At 44.5% G+C, this 17,336-nt stretch overlaps 1 protein-coding gene across 14 annotated transcripts in view; it reads right to left on the reverse strand.

Moving 5' to 3' along the window:
* SIPA1L2 (signal induced proliferation associated 1 like 2) overlaps window positions 1-17,336 on the reverse strand; it is a 220,274-nt gene that overhangs the window by 50,499 nt on the left and 152,439 nt on the right. For all 14 annotated transcript variants that reach the window (XM_089897410.1, XM_089897418.1, XM_030763503.2 and 11 more), the window contains exons 7-9: window positions 14,743-14,900; window positions 8,492-9,068; window positions 4,554-4,828 (exon numbers count right to left, since the gene is read on the reverse strand). In XM_089897410.1, coding sequence (XP_089753536.1) covers window positions 4,554-4,828; window positions 8,492-9,068; window positions 14,743-14,900 — 1,010 coding nt within the window. The remainder of the gene's footprint in view (window positions 1-4,553; window positions 4,829-8,491; window positions 9,069-14,742; window positions 14,901-17,336) is intronic.

Genomic DNA, 17,336 nt, shown 5'->3' on the forward strand with positions numbered 1-17,336 from the left:
AGAGGCCCGTGTACTGCAAAAAAAAAAAAAAAAAAAAAAAAAAAGCCTAATAATGCAGAAGGCTAAACTTGCTTAGAGTGGGGAGGAAACGTAAAACGACATTTCACATAAAAGACCCCGAAAAGCCAAAACAATCTTGAGAAAGAAAGATGGAGCTGAAAGAATCAGGCTCCTGGACTTCAGACTATACTACAAAGCTACAGTAATCAAGACAGTATGGTACTGGCACAAAAGCAGAAATATAGATCAATGGAACAGGACAGAACACCCAGAGATAAACCCGCACATATGGTTACCTCATCTTTGATAAAGGAGGCAAGAGTATGCAATGGAGAAAAGACAGCCTCTTCAATAAATGGTGCTGGGAAAACTGGACAGCTACATGTAAAAGAATGAAATTACAACACTTCCTAACACCATACACAAAAATAAACTCAAAATGGATTGAAGACCTAAATGTAAGGCCAGACACTATAAAACTCTGAGAGGAAAACATAGGCAGAACACTGTATGACATAAATCACAGCAAGATCCTTTTCGACCCACCTCCCAGAGAAATGGAAATAAAAACAAAAATAAACAAATGGGACCTAATGAAACTTAAAAGCTTTTGCACAGCAAAGGAAACCATACACAAGATGAAAAGACAACCCTCAGAATGGGAGAAAATATTTGCAAACGAAGCAACGGACAAAGGATTAATCTCCGAAATATACAAGCAGCTCAATATCAAAAAAACAAACGACCCAATCCAAAAATGGGCAGAAGACCTAAATAGACATTTCTCCAAAGAAGATATACAGACTCCCAACAAACACGTGAAAAGATGCTCAACATCACTAATCATTAGAGAAATGCAAATCAAAACTACACTGAGGTATCACCTCACACCGGTCAGAATGGCCATCATCGCCATCATCAAAACACCTACAAACGATAAATGCTGGAGAGGGTGTGGAGAAAAGGGAACCCTCCTGCACTGTTGGTGGGAATGTAAATTGATACAGCCACTATGGAGAACAGTATGGAGGTTCCTTAAAACACTAAAAATAGAACTACCATACGACCCAGCAATCCCACTACTGGGCATATAGCCTCAGAAAACTATAATCCAAAAAGAGTCATGTACCACAATGTTCATTGCAGCACTATTTACAATAGCCTGGACATGGAAGCAACCTAAGTGTCCATCGACAGATGAATGGATAAAGAAAATGTGGCACATATATACAAGGGATATTACTCAGTCATAAAAAGAAATGAAATGGAGTTATTTGTAGTGAGGTGGATGGACCTAGAGTCTGTCATACGGAGTGAAGTAAGTCAGAAAGAGAAAAACAAATACCGTATGCTAACACATATATATGGAACCTAAAAAAAAAAAAGGTTCTGATGAACCTAGGGGCAGGACAGGAATAAAGACACAGATGTAAAGAATGGACTTGAGGACACGGGGAGGGGGAAGGGTAAGCTGAGACGAAGTGAGAGAGTGGCACATATATACACTACCAAATGTAAGATAGATAGCTAGTGGGAAGCAACTGCATGACACGGGGAGATCAGCTCGGTGCTTTGCGACCACCCAGAGGGGTGGGATACGGAGAGTGGGAGGGAGACGCAATAGGGAGGGGATATGGGGATGTATGTATATGTATAGCTGATTCACTTTGTTATACAGCAGAAACTAACACAACACTGTAAAGCAATTATACTCTAATAAAGATATTAAAAATAACGAAACAAAACAAAAAATGACGTTTCATACTCAACATCACAGTCTAAAGCAAACGGCTGTCACTGCACGGATAATTTCCTGTGTGTGATGCGAGGCTGCCGGACAGCAGCGAGCACTTTTATCCGGGTGCTCAGAGAGTCGCAGGCAGAACCAGGATCCAAAACTAACAAAAACGTGGGTTTGCAAATTTACAAATTCAAATTCTCAGAAAATTGGAAGGCTGAACCGAAAGCATTTCAAATGATACATGCTAGGCTTAAAAGCTTCCTGGCTCCTGGAAATGTGGGTGACAGGCAGGCCAATTCTGGAGTGTTTACTACCAGGCGATCAGCTAGTTCTAATCCTGGCTAAGGTTAAAAATATAGAAGACGGTTATTCCAGATTGAATGGGAGAAAAATCTGCATCTTCAGGGAATGACATTAAGGATACTCTGAGGAGACGAATGCAAAATCTCTAAATATCTTGAATAGCTTCAATAAGAGAATTTGCATTTAAAACAAAGAAAGAATTAATTATGTGCAGACCAAAGCAGATAGCATGCCCTTGGATAAAAAAATAACAGGCGGGACTTTTTTTTTTTTTTTTTTTTTGTGGTACACGGGCCTCTCACTGCTGTGGCCTCTCCCGTTGCGGAGCACAGGCTCCGGACGCGCAGGCTCAGCGGCCATGGCTCACGGGCCCAGCCGCTCCGCGGCATGTGGGATCTTCCCGGACCCGGGCACGAACCCGCGTCCCCTGCATCGGCAGGCGGACTCCCAACCACTGCGCCACCAGGGAAGCCCGGGACTTTTAAATGGTAGTTTTTATTTGTTTATTTGCTTTAGCTGAAAAACAACTCCGTATTTCTTAGGAGATTCTATTTTTCTAAATCATATGTTTTAAATATCAAATATAACGATAACTTTAACATTTTTATTAAGCAGATCTCTTGCAAGCTTAAAAGAAATGTCTTATTGAGTAACAGTAGACCAAAACTAAAAATAGGAGAGAAATGTTGTTTTTTAATTTTGGGAGAACATGGTAACAGTTTTGTCTAATTCTATAGAAGTAATCAGCCTCTAAGACAGATGAAAAGACTTGATTCTCACCACAAAATTTACAAACCTATAACTCTAGCCAATGAAGAAAGAAATTTATCTTATGGAAAAATTTCTAATAACTGGTTTAAAATTTATTTTAAAAGGCTAACACTTACAAAATTATTTTAGTTTCCAAGTTTAAAGGATTTGTTTTCTGTTATTTCCAAGACTCATTTTTTAAGAAAGTAATTTTTGTCTCTGATTTTCTTGTACGCATACCACCATGAGTGATTCATGGGATTCTTGGGGAGCAAATGGATTTAATGGGACAGAATCCTACAAGGCAACAAGAAACTCCTTGGGTATTTCCTGCGACATGCGTCTACTACTCTCAAGAAGAATTTCAGCTCGTTAACTTTTATTCTGCAAACTTACTGGGCAGATAGAGGAAACAAGACCATAGAAAGTCAAGCGAGAGGCAAATGGTAAGATAACCAATAGAAACACACTTTTGCAAAATTTTGCACATTAACCAGAGAGGAAGGTGGTATACCATTGGTTTGTTTTCTAAAAAAGACCATGGTTTAGAGCTCCTCTATCCAATATGGCAGCCACGAGCCAGATGTGGCTAACTGAATCTTAATTCGTTAGTTAAAATGAAAACTCCTTTTCCTCAGTCACACTAGTCACATTTCAAGTGTGTGCTACCCATGTGGCTAGTGGCCACTGTTTGGGTGGTACAGATATGGAACATGTCATCAGAGAAAGTGCGACTGGACAGTGCTGGTTTGGAGGATGGGCAAAGGAGACGGACAGGGTAGAAAGAGTGACCTGAGTTACTACAGCAGATCAGAAAGTGGGCACAGTCACCCTGCTATCTTTGAGTAAGGATTTCTTTTACAGCATGAAAAAATTCAAATGACTATCCTAAAGTTTTAGTTTATTTTCCTTTTAACTAAAATGAGTAAGGTGTTGATCACGCCAGAAGGTGTTAAGTGCCTTACACATTATTGCCTTATTTAATCTTCATCACAGAGTACGAGGTAGGCAATATTGTAATGCCATCTTACAGATACTAAGGGACGCTTAGAGAGAGCATGTGACCCACCCAAGATCACACAGCTAACGTCTGGATTGCAAGCATGCTTCATCCCTCCAAAGCCAGGGCTCTTGGCCAGCCAGCAGGGAACTGCATTTGAGACAGAGGCACAGAAAATGCACTCCAGATACCACTATAGACACTGCTGCACAACAGGGGCCAAGGCCAGGTGGGTGGCTTGTTCTTAGTGAGAGTTTTTTCTCCCCTTGGCCTAATGCTTCCTTGATATTGAGCATGAGAACTTTCTATTGACAATGGAATGGTATCACTTTCTAATCCCATTCTTGTCCCTAGCCCCCACCCATCCGCTCTGAGCTTTCCAAGTCCAGCCACTTCTTTTCCTAGGTGTCCCATGACAGCTTTTGAGAATGCCCTGGACCAGTTCAACCAGAATGCAGTGGTCACCAAACAGTGTATCTGATGTCCCAATATTCCTCCACACATCGATATCCTAAATCAATGAGATCTCTTAAATATCCTGTTAACCAATGACTTCAACGTCCCAACAAAATGCTTAGAAAATGACAGTTTATCACTTATTATATACTAATGACTTTTTTAAAGCTCTCTGAAGTTGCCCGAATGGTTGACATCCAGACCACTTAGGTGGAAGGTGCACGTGACCACACTTTCTGAGGACCTTGCAGGATAGCACCTGCCACAGAGGCCAAGAAGGAGCGAGCGCGGATGAGAGCCTACCTCCGAGGCGAGCCGTCGTCGTGGGGCTGGATGATGGCTACCTTCACAGTCACCGAGGTCCGGAGAAGGTCGATCATCTGCTCGTGCGTCAGCGTGGCCACGGCCACCTTGCAGATCTCCACGAGGCGGCTGCCCTGACGAAGGCCGGCCTTCCACGCAAAACCGAAAGGTTCCACGTCTGCGACGATTCCTTCGAAGTTCACGTGGAAGCCCAGCTGGCCGAGCCCGTTCCTCCTCAGGGTCATTTCCACAGTCTCGCAGCCCCTGGTCACGATCTAAGGGGGAAGGGGACCGTGAGGGGTGGCACTGCGGGGGGGGCACACATCCCAGCGACAAGATGACAAGACAAGGACACGGTTCAATCCAGACTTTACCGTAATTACCCCTGGCATCAGGCGCAATGAAAATAACAAAAGTAAAACAAAGGTTTCATTCTTCAAAGGCAAACCAGGTACAGGTGTCCTGCTTTTTCCTAGAAGCCACTGACACAGAGCCTGTGAGATTAAGACGGGCTCTGATAACTCCCCCCTCTCCTTTCTACGTCACCTAACTTGGCTCTTAAGCATATAAATTCCATTGTTCCAGATGGACTGAAGCAACTGAAAACATGTGAAGCCTTTCACCCATCAAGCAATAAAACCTATTAGACAATTTTTTTTTTTTTTTTTTGGCCGTATGGTGTGGCTTGTGGAATCTTAGTTCCCCGACCAGGGATGGAACCCGGGCCCCTGCCAGTGAGAGCGCCGAGTCCTAACCACTGGAGAGCCAGGGAATTCCCTGTTAGACAATTTTAGTCAACTTAAAAAAATGGCCCAATGGTGCAGCAGCTATGGAAAGCAGCATGGCAGTTCCTCAAAAAATTAAAATGGAATTACCATGAGACTCAGCAATTCTACTTCTGGGTATATACCCAACAGAATTTAAAGCGGGGTCTCAAAGAGGTACACCCAGGTATTTGTACACCCACATTCTTAGCAGCGTTATTTACAATAGTCAAAAGGTGGAATTAACTCAAGTGTCCATGGACGGTTGAATGGATATGCAAAGTGTGCCATATACAAACGGTGGAGAAAAAAATGGCCCAAAGCCCTTCCAAGCTAACAGTTAGCGCCCTGCCCACAGGATGGGCAGCAGCAGGAAGTCAGACTGTCAGGAAAACCTTAAGTGCTCTCTGTGCACCAGGCCTGCGGACATCCTGTTCTAGCCCCTAGGATCCCTCTCCTGGGGACAGCCTGCCCTTGCCTGCCCTTGCTTGCTTGGGTGCTAAGGACCATTCAGATCAAATGTGGCCAGTCAGCTGGCCTCCTTGGTGTCTGTAGACAAGCATCCCACTCAGTGAACTAAAGCACCAATAATTAGTTAATGCCACCCTCAGAAGTGCTTAATGAGAATAGCCCACATGCACTGAAAGAAAAACATGGGCTCATTGAGAATATCATTTGATGACCACGACATCACTTACTTGTGGGCAGCTGGAAGTTGCGAGGTATCATACCCGTATCCCCCAAAGCACAGAGTTTCAGTTTTCATAAATGCTTCATTTCCATGAAACACGCTCTGAATACACAGATTCCTATTTAAGAAGACCTATGACTGTAAGTACAGCTGTGGGACCGGGGCTGGTTCATGGTTATCACTGGTGTGGCGGACGTTACCGTGGTTATTACCGCCACGGCGCCCACCCTGCTAATCAGGCACACATGACAGCTTGGGGCTTAGGAAAATGGGGAAAGGGATTGCTGGTCTCAGTGGTGAAGTTTTGAAAGACTGAAGTTTCCAAAGTTACGAACTGAACTAATTTAAAATTGTTGAAAAGGCACTTTTGTAATATATACAACCTGAATAAATTTGTCCTTCACTTCTTTTTCAGCTTTGTTTCAACGAAGCTCTCTGACCAAAAGACTACATCTGACATGTGCCCAGCCTTCTCTCCAATATGGATGCAATTTTCAGCTGAAATTTAACATCCATATATCAGATTGAAGAGTGAAAGGTTTTTCCGAGTCCTACCTGTTCTGTCTCTTGCTCTTATTTCTTCCAACCACCTGCCACGTCCCCTACTTTTTGCGATTTCTTGGCAACAGGAGAGCATTCAACCAAGCCTTTTTGCGGTACGCGGGCCGCTCACTGTTGTGGCCTCTCCCGTTGCGGAGCACAGGCCCCGGACGCGCAGGCTCAGCAGCCATGCGTGGCATGTGGGATCTTCCCGGACCGGGGCACGAACCCGCGTCCCCTGCATCGGCAGGCGGACTCTCAACCACTGCGCCACCAGGGAAGCCCTAGGTGGGAGCTCTTATTCCCCACCTGTGTCTTTACCTGCATAGCAGACACCTTTGATTTCACTTCCCACCACTAGAAAATGCAGAGTTCACCATCTGCCCAGTAGCACCCCTTCCCCATCTCTCCACTACGACAGCTTCATCCTCTTCCTTTCCATTTCTGTTGCTCCTGTCCTGCACCAGCCTTTTGTTCTAACCCCCCAACAGTCTTTGGGTTGGTTTGTTTCCACCATCTCCTGTTACAAGTCATCCGAGATACAGAATATACTTCCTCAAATATATTCCAGATTATCCGGCACCTTAGTCACATTAGCAATATAGTCATTTTTCTAGGAAAATGGTAGAATGGGGTCCACAGAACAGTGAATGTGTCAGAACCTACGGGACGTGCATTTTGGTGGTTGGTGAAGGGGGTGTGTTTATGTTGTATTTTCCGGAGCACAAATTATGATGACTCAGTAGGTCTCCTAAAAAGACGTATTTGCAGTATTACTAAAAGCACAGTGTGCCCTGACACTCACAAGATAACTCAATTCTCCAGATACGTAAACTGATCACACACTTAATCATCCCTGAATCACATCTCAGCTTGCACACATACGCCCTCAATACTGTTGAACACACTGAGGCCCTTTCCTGTAAAGAGCGTCTGCAAATAATGACATTATTTCTCCAAGACCAGCAGACACTGACATGATTGCATTGTCTCATCTACGTGGTCTGGAATAATAAAAGGTTTATATTTGGTGGGAGGAAAGGGGGCAGGAAATGGGTATAATTTCTCTTTTTCTCATGATCCATAACCGACTAAATCGTCTCTAATTAATGAAATATCCATCCCCTTGGGGGAAGATTCACACATGAAAAATTCTTTCGTCAAAGCACATTTTGTTCTTATATTTCATTTATTCTTAAAATTCTATTGTATATGCTCAAACTAAAATCTGTATCTTCCTTTGTTAAAATATGAAGTAGAAATACAACTGTTAAATACCACGGACATCATGGTTTTGTACTGCAAATAACAATCTTTTTTATGACTTTTTTCTTCAAGTCTTTCTAACTTAACGGGTAATTCTATAAAACCTCTGTAAGAGACTGGCTGCAAGATTACTAACATATTTAATCTGGCAGACTAAACAAAAATACCTGTTGTGTAAGTACGCAGAGGTGAAACAGCGAAGAGGGCTTACTCTGACCATCAGTATGGTCAACGGTGATTCTGTGCCTATTAATTTCCCCCCGGGAAGGTACTGTCGTGCCAGCCTCTACAAACAGACATAATATCTAGTAAATTCTTGTCCTTCCTTGAAACACTATGAAAATATATCCCGATGTTCCCTTTGGAAAGTTGGCTTCACTTTTCCTTTCCAATCAATTTGTAATGGGTGTTTCGCCACCATTCATGGATTCAGCAACAGCTCTAAAGGACACAGCATTGAAAATCAAACCCTATAACACAACACTGTTAATCAACTATACTCCAATATAAAATAAAAATTTAAAAATTAAAAAAAAAATTAAATCAAACTCTACCCCTAAGAAATAGTAATTCACTTCCTAGGTGATGTAACTGGGGAGGAAGTTCCACAGCAGAAGCTACTACGAATCTGGGATTGCAGAGCTAAGGATGGTGGATAAACAGAAACCTGTACTTACCCCCAATCGCTGGACAATTTCCCTGACGTCTTCGGCACAGTTGTCCACCGAGGACAGAAGGATGCATTCTCCTCGTTCGTAAAACACTTTGATACTCACTAACCCAGATGTCCACCCAATGACATCCCTGCAGGAACAGTTAAAGACCACGTTCTTGGAATCCTTCTCGATCAGCATTATGAACTCGTTGGAAATCCCAAGGAGACACTCAATGTCCGAGGACTGGCCAAAGTCCCGCGCCACAACGTGCCACGTGATCGCGCCGACGCTGAAGAGGTGGGCATCCTTCCTGGGCTTTACTTTCTCCTTCTTCTTGGCACCCAGGGTAATGAAGCTGAATTTCGCGGACGTATCCACGGTGGCGGTTGTGACAAAGTTCTCCGCCAGGTCCTTCAAGTACTCCTGCCTCGTCCGAGTGGCCATCGCTCGAAACTTCTCTGATTTGTGGGCTGCGTTTTCTGCATTGATTACTTTCGCTAAAAGGAAGTCCCGGAATACTGCTGACTTTGGGAAAGTTACGCCTTTGGGAATTGGTGGACCAAATGGTGGCACATCTTTTGATCTAGAAACTCCAACACTGAGGGAGGAAAAGAAGAAACAAGATGAATTGTGAGGCCGTAATAGTTAGCTTCAGAAATGTGACATACACCCACACTTTCGACTGAAGCCAGCTACTTTGTAGTCTCTTGGTATGCTCATTTCTGGGTATCAAGTTTTTCTTTGTTTTTAGCAAAACTTTTCAAACTTAGTAGTTGAGGGGGTGTTAGGGGCTGAGTAGTGTCCCTCCAAAATTTGTATGCTGAAGTCCAAAACCCCAGTACCTGGGAATGTGGCTGTGTTTGGAGATCAGGTCTTTCAAGAGATGATTAAGTCAAAATGAGGCCATTAGGGTGGGCCTTAATCCAGTCTAACAGGTGTCCTTACAGAAGGAAACCTGGACACACAGGAAGATACCAAGGATGCACACACACAGAGGAGAGACCATGTGAGGACACAGCAGTTAATCTGTAGGCCAAGGAGAGAGGCCTCAGGAAAAACCAAACCTGCCAACCCCCTGATCTTGGACTTCCAGCCTCCGGAACTGTGAGAAGTAAGTGTCTGTTGTTTAAACCACCGGGTCTGTGGTCCTAGTCACGGCTGTGCAAGCGGACTAAGGTAGGGATGAGGGATCTGTAGCCAGGCTGGTGCTCTGTGGCTGGTCACCACTGAGAGGCAGCGACACTTTCAACAGCAGTGCCGTTAGCCCAGCCGGCTATTCGCGATCTCACTGCTATTGGACACAGTGATCATGCTTACAGGGCCCAAAGTTTTGAATGTCACTTTTTTTAAGGAAATGCTCACTTGATCACGTTTTGAAAATCTAAATGAAGATTTTATAGGAGCAAAGTTTTAAGAGATTCCAGAGACTGAAAAGGTCAAATGTATAGTGACGGCAATAACCATCTTAATATGGCAAAACCAATAATGCTCTCCCCTGTATCAGACAGAAGCTTTCGCTGTCTCAAATCCTTTTTGAAATAAGAGTGAATTAATGAATGAGCAGGTGAAGGACTGGAGTGAGTGAATGAATGAACCCCACAGCACGCCCCAGTTACTGAGCAGCTACTGCAGACCAAGAATGGGAACCAACCCCACATCTGCCCAGGCTGGTATTTTCTGTGTTGGGATAAACAAAGGAAGCAACCTACGTTTCATCTTCTTCATGGTAGAAAATCCTGAAAGAGGTGATTCAGGAATGAAAACATTAGGTGTGAATTCCTTTTCTGGAATGTGGCTGGTTAGACTCCAAATAGGTCACAGTCCCCAGGGATCCCTCCCCTTTGCTGTAACCTGCACACCCTTCCGCGGCGTTCATCATTTCCGGGGAGAGAGCTATACGATGGAAGAGGGTCTGGGCGGGGCCTTAGCTGGCGTGAAAAGGGAGGGAAGGACTGCTTCCCTTTGGGACAGAAGACCAAACTCACTCACATGCATGGTAGTAAAGGCGCTGAACCAGAGAGGGAGGTGGGGGGACTTGACTCATGTCCTCAAGGAAGGTCCTAGGAACATCGTGGAGGTTTCAAATGGCCGAGGGGCTGACACCATATATGACCCGTCTTCCCCTCACTACCATCCTTAGGAATAACCTTCTAGACTGAGTAGGAATTAACTTGTCCTCAGGCGTTATTTCGTAGAGAGCTGTCCCAAAGCTACATGTCTGGACTGTGGGTAGTGTAGCCACACCTGTTGCTTCCCCACCAGAACGATCAACCAGCTCAAGTGGCCTCTCAGTGCACTGGACCCTGCCCTCCCGACACTGGCCATAATCAGCTCATGTGATCACCTCTCCTAAACATGGTTTTCTCTTCCAGTGATGGGCACAGGTTCCTGGAAGTATTTTACCCATGGAACGCTGAGGAGGTCAAATCCCATCTAACACCTTACAGGATTACTTTTTGCACTTAGCTCTGTGGATCTCAAGCTACTGTCTGTGGATGCACTTAAGCCGAAGCATCAGGGCGAACTTTTTATATCTAAATGTGTTCCAAGACGGCTCTCACTGTGGAGCTCCAGAGTGGGCAGAGAGAGACATCTGTTAACAGGGCGATTCTTCTTGTCCCAAATTATTAAGCCAAATGTCTAACTGGACACCTCCACTACAGTGTATGGTGCAGTGTGGCTCGATAAACCACTATCCTATGTATCTCAGATCAAAGTGGTACCAAAAAAGAAGCAGAATCCAGGCACAGCTGTTGCTATGATCACTATTACTACTATTACTAGCCCATGATCACCATGATAGTCTGAGAATGGGGATCAATTAGAAACCCCTGGTTACAAAAGCTTATATAGTCCGTAATGCTTTCAAGCAGAGTTAAGATGGAATATTCTTTTGCCAGACCGGGATAATTCCCAGTGGGTGGAAACAAGAGTATGTTTTAGAATTTCTTATTTTACCCAAATAACTTGATAGCATTTACTGATGATTTAGACATAAGACCCCTCCACTGAGGGCAACGGTACAAAGAAGAGCCTTCCTTCACGTGCCAGTTAAAGGGTTTTAGGAAAGCAACGTGGGGTACAGCAGATTCCAGGATCCGGTGCTCCTCGTAGGAGTCCAGCTCCACCACTTTCTGAGGGACTCTGAGTTACTTAATCCCTCAGTGCCTCGTCTGTGAAACGGGGGTTAAAACAGTACCATCCTCAAAAGCACGCTATGAGGATTAAACAAAATAATGCATATGCTAAGCTATTATTAACTCAACTGTTAGCATGACTACAATTGCCACAAACAATTATCGTTTTCATCGTCGATTTAACATTACCATCTAATGCTTGTAAGAAGGGGACACATAGTAAGTTTTCTAAAATGGAAGTCATCGTTTTATATAGATGCTACTTCCCTTTTAAGTGACAGTTAGCTACTAAGCCTCCACACAGCAAGACGTTTACTCATTCAGTTATTAAAGGATGCATTTTGCAAAGAGTTTATCTTGAAAAGCACACAAACACATAAATCCCTCAGAGTTAGCTCTACAATGGCTACAACCATTGAAGTGAAAGAATCTCGCATAAAGAAACAGGTAATCAGTTAAGTTTGCTTTTTAATGATTTTAGGCTAAAATTACATAACATGGAGCTTTGTGGATGTTGCCCCATTATTTCTTTCTAGGTTCAACTGGCCCCAGCATCACCGAGAGAGAGCCCTGCTGTATCCAGGGGGCACGCCTCGGACTTCTCTGGAAGGTGGGAGCCTGCTCTTTCGCACTCCAGACGCGTGCCCTGGTTAGCAGCACGCTTTTATCAGAGGAGGGCATCTCGCCCCAGCAGTCTGCCTGGACCATGCCTCTGAGCTACGTGGTACTACAGGTCGTGATCCGCCAGAACTCACTGCCACTCAGCGCCTGTGCAAAGCTCACGGGACGAACGACGCACGGGGGTCACAGGAGTGTGTGCGGCCAACCCAGCCTTCTATAAAACGCGCCCGTGATTCAGACGGAGCAACCTAGAAAACAGCAGACCTGGACTATATTTTATCATTTCCTTGGAAATTATTTTAATGAATTTATTTTGTGACTGGTATGTTTTGAGGAAATCATAGGAAACAGACCTATGAGGTGTTTCTGGAAAACCTGGGCACTGTAACCTTATTCCCTGTGACAGAGTAAACACATCTTCATAAAAATGTCATGGAATCGATTTGACTAGTTTTCCAGAAGATTACAATTGATTCTTTGAAGGACACTCATGAGGTGGTAAGTGTGATCATTATGAATGTTTATGAGGCACTTCCAAAACCTAGAGGCACTCCACTGCTTTACATTTGAATCTCATTAGTAAATGATAATTTAGTGATGGCAACGTGGTATCTGCAAAGGCAATGACCCCATCTTTGAACCATCTGTACAAGCTGGTTTCTACCACAGGAAACATAATGCAAGCCACTTTGTTGATAGGTAAGATCTATATCAAAAGCATCCCTCCCCGGTCATTTAATTAAACACAGAAAACCTAAAAGAGATAAAAATAAAGAGGTATTATTTATCCTTAAGATTTTTTGTGCTAATCAACCACCTCATGATAGAAGCATAAACTAAAGATAGAAAGTAATTAAAAATACTTGATTTGACCTAAGAATAGCAGCCTCTACAATAACACCAAATACAATAAAGCCCTAGGCTTATGTTTCCAATCCATTAGGAAGGCTCATTTAAGATTACTCTGCATAATTACCATTCATCAGGGGAGATCCCAGAAGAATAAGCCGACTGAGCATGTTTGCACCAACGTCACCGGTTTTAAACGTACCGTTTATACAGACTAGATGTGCTTTTTTCAAATATCACTTTTTTTTTTTTTTTCAATAAAAAGTCGTTCTGAGCATTCAGGCCAGGGGTCTTGAACTGAGGCGCATACAAGTATCACCACGGGGGAAAACCATGCCGATGGGGAGAGCGTGGGGTGGGGATGCAAGCTGGCGACACCAAGCACACAGGCCAGTCTCCTTGCCCCTAGGAGGGCACGGCTGCAGTTCACAGGCCCCTCTGCCCCCTCACACGTACCCAGGCCTGGGCCCCATCCAGGTCCGGGAGGCTGCTCAACCGGTAACCACTGCTTGAAGATGAGCGCCAGGAACTCTAACAGGTGTTCTGCATAATTCCTGCCATTCATTCCTCATAACTACACATTGAAGTGGGTACTATTATCCCCAGTTTTCAGAAAAGGAAATGAAGGCTCCAAAACATAAGCTAGCTCGTTACAAAGCACCATGACGGGGCAGGAGAGCTGGATTCTCACTCAGGTCAGAGACCGGCTCTTTTACTGACACCCCACAAGGCAGGAGCCTTCGGGGACAGCTGTTTCCTAAGGAAGAGCATGGGTACAGGAAGGGCAGACCTCGTCAGTCTCGGGATTCCGAGGCACCTGGATGGCCTTTTGAAATCACCAAAGCGAGTGTCAAACCCCTATCTCGACACACCACCACACCACCGTGTGTGTGTGTTTCCAAGCTCTTAGACGGGAAGAAACATTTTACCACCAGAATGCGCTTCTTTCAGGGAAGCACTGAAATGGCCAGATCCTCCACTTCTGAGGCTGCTATCAATCAAGCGATGGTCTGGCAGGGACTGGAGGAAGTCTTTAACATTGAGGAAAGGTGAAACCTAGGACTGTGAACTGCTAGGAATTTCACTGTTTCAAAATGGGAAGAAGGCAATAATTTCTTACAGAAAGTACCTGAGTGTAAGAGTTCTCTGGTGGCGCAGTGGTTAAGAATCCGCCTGCCATTGCTGGGGACACGGGTTCGATCCCTGGTCCGGGAAGATCCCACATGCCGCAGAACAACTAAGCCCGTGCACCGCAACTACTGAGCCTGTGCTCTAGAGCCCGCGAGCCACAACTACTGAGCCCGTGTGCCACAACTACTGAAGCCCGCGTGCCGAGAGCCCGTGCTCCACAACAAGAGAAGCCACCGCAATGAGAAGCCCGCGCACCGCAACGAAGAGTAGCCCCCGCTCGCCGCAACTAGAGAAAGCCCGCGCGCAGCAACCAAGACCCAACGCAGCCAAAAATAAAATGAAAGAAAAGAAAGAAAAGAAAAGAAAGAAAGAAAGAAAGAAAGTGCCTGAGTGAAGACTGTGGGAAATATAATTAGAAAAAAAAAAGGATAATTATGGGCATAGAAATAATAATTGGAAAACTAATTGGAAGACATTTTGGGGAATGAGGTCCTGTTGGAACAACCCTGGGAGCATGAAACGCCAGGGACTCACCTGTAACACACATTTTCAGTGCATGGATTATGCACTTTGACTATGACAAAGACATGTTGAAAGTGGGACCGGATGCTTTTTGGAGTAAAAGGAAGTGCTCCAGGCTCTTGGAAAACAATGGTCACGATGTCATTTCCTATGTGCCTTTTCCTCAGGAGCTGCAGTCAGGAAAGTGAACACACAGAGTTACAGACACGGTTTTCTGTAAAGACAAGATACGTAAATGTACACAATTCACTCAGCATTCAATTTCAAGGAGTTTTTTAGAAAAGCAGAGTCATCCTTCGGAAGCTAGGGCTCCTTGACATGGCTGCGTCCAAAGACCTATGGAAAGAAAAGCCTCAATATTTAAGTTCATCTTTTGCTTTGAAAGGCAACTGGCGTTCTCTCTCCTTTTCATCTTTATCACTTTTTGCCCTGAAATGACAGCACATTAGAGCTAAAATCGCTTTAAGGAATCTTGTAGATTAAGCTCTTCGACTTAAAAGGAGGAGACGGCAGAGCGTCCAGGGGAAGGTACAGTGGCTGAAAGTCCTGCACGAGGGTGTCAGGGGCTTACATGACACGTGCATTTCTGCAACAAAAATACAGAAGACTGTTATTTTGGCGGCTGATATATTCAAGCTAATTAACTGAAATCTAGCCTTTTCAATGTATTTCAGGAACAGAGAATTCCACCAGATTAACAGTTGGAAAATCCAATAAATTACAAGTGCATCAGGAGAGAAGGAACCCCAGGTCAGTAACACCTGAACCCCTTTACTTGCGATGTTCCTTCTGCCGAGAATGCCCCCTTCACCCCAAGTCTCTCCTAGACCACTCAGGTCTCTGCTGAGCTACCAACACACTGGAAAGAATGTCCTTGGAGGGACTGCACAGGCCCTGCACCCATACCCCAGGCCCATGGCGACCACATTAGCTGTCGTGTCCTGTTCTAAGTCTTGGTTTACTTCTCCTGAGTCAGGTCATAATCATGACGAGGGCAGGAGATGTATCTCGTTGACTTTTGGTTTCCCAGTTTCTAATGGGCTGCCCAGGACACAGCAGACACCCACACACACACTGGCTAAGTGAAATAACAAGCGTTACAAACACACAATCACAGCCACGTAACACCGCGCAAGAAAATTGTGACCAACTCTGAATACACACCAACAAATCCATACACTCCGTAAGCTTACGCACCTAAAGCCATCAGGATCTGTGCTCCCAGAGTCTGGGACCCTCAGTTTTCACAGAGACAGTAATCCTTACATGAGTTGGTGATGTCACTGCAGGAACGGGGTAATCTCGGGTAGTAAATCTCTCTTTACGAGCAATAACAGAGGCAACAAGCTCGCGCTTAAATTTATTTGGCACTTACAGAACATACTTCACTGTAAAGAGCATTAATTTCAACTTTTAAAAACCTTTTAAACCCAGATACAAAAAGGATTTCATTGTCAGGCCCCTGACTTGTGATCTAGCACGATAAAAGGCCTGGAAAAGTGGGAACGAAATGTCCTTTCTTCCAGAGTTCCCTACTATGGGCCAGTTAAATCGCTGACTCATATGGTTGAAAACTGCTATTTAAATCCCGATGGTTAAAGTTATAAACACACAAAAATCGTTTTACTGCCTGAGTGAAGTTTTGAAAGCTATACTAATATCCATTAATGAGCCAGCTGTCGTCTTAAAAATGTTCGCTAGATATTTAAGTAAAAGGTGACATTTTAAGATGCACGTAAAAAAATCAGTAGCAAACTAGTCATATATTCACTGTGCTACTATTTACCCATCGTAGAGTGGACACAGATGTTAACCACAGTAAACATTTCATGAAAAGAAAAGAAAACAAGGCAAGCACACGTATCTAAAACAAGCGTCACGGGACTTCCCCGGCGGTCCAGTGGTTACGACTCCTCGCTTCCACTACAGGGGGGGGCGGGGTTTGATCCCTGGTCGGGGAACTAAGATCCGGCAAGCCGCACAGCGCTGCCAGAAACATAAATAAAAAAATAAAACAAGCATCATGACAAGCTGAAAACTGTACGAGGCTAAGATGTATTCTTCCCTCGTTTCCGCAATAACTGAAATACATGATTCACATGTACCGTAACAGGACAACAAAATTCAGGAACAAATGAAAAATGGAAAGAAAAGCTGAACTACCTAACAGTGTGTTCAATGTATTTGCTGAGCACGAACACAGTGGCCTACACTGTACTTTCCTCTGTATCCTTGAAACGTGGGAATTCTCGAACTCCTTGAAACACGGGAATTCTCAGACTGACGAGAAGATAGATGGAGCTTGCGGGGGCCAAGGCCACGTATGGAATTCTAGGCCCCTCCTTCCTCAGTGACTAGGGCGTCCGCTGGCCACCCTCCTGGGCTAACCTCAGAGGGCAGCCCAGCCTCATTAGTCAGTGAAATGCAGACAGCTATTCCTACCCATTTCTCTTGCTCCTCAAGGAAGACCATGGGTCCAGTTCTACACTTCACCACGGGAACATTTAAAGCGCAAGTGAAAGGAAACTTTAAGGCTAGTTACCTCGACGACGTGCCAACCCACCTTTGCCCCTTTCTAAGCATATTCTTTTGCTTTGTAAAATGGG

The sequence above is a fragment of the Delphinapterus leucas genome, chromosome 16, assembly GCF_059928025.1.
Source record: "Delphinapterus leucas isolate spDelLeu-1000000601 "Yukka" chromosome 16, BTC_Dleu_Yukka2, whole genome shotgun sequence".
Lineage (NCBI taxonomy): Eukaryota > Metazoa > Chordata > Mammalia > Artiodactyla > Monodontidae > Delphinapterus > Delphinapterus leucas.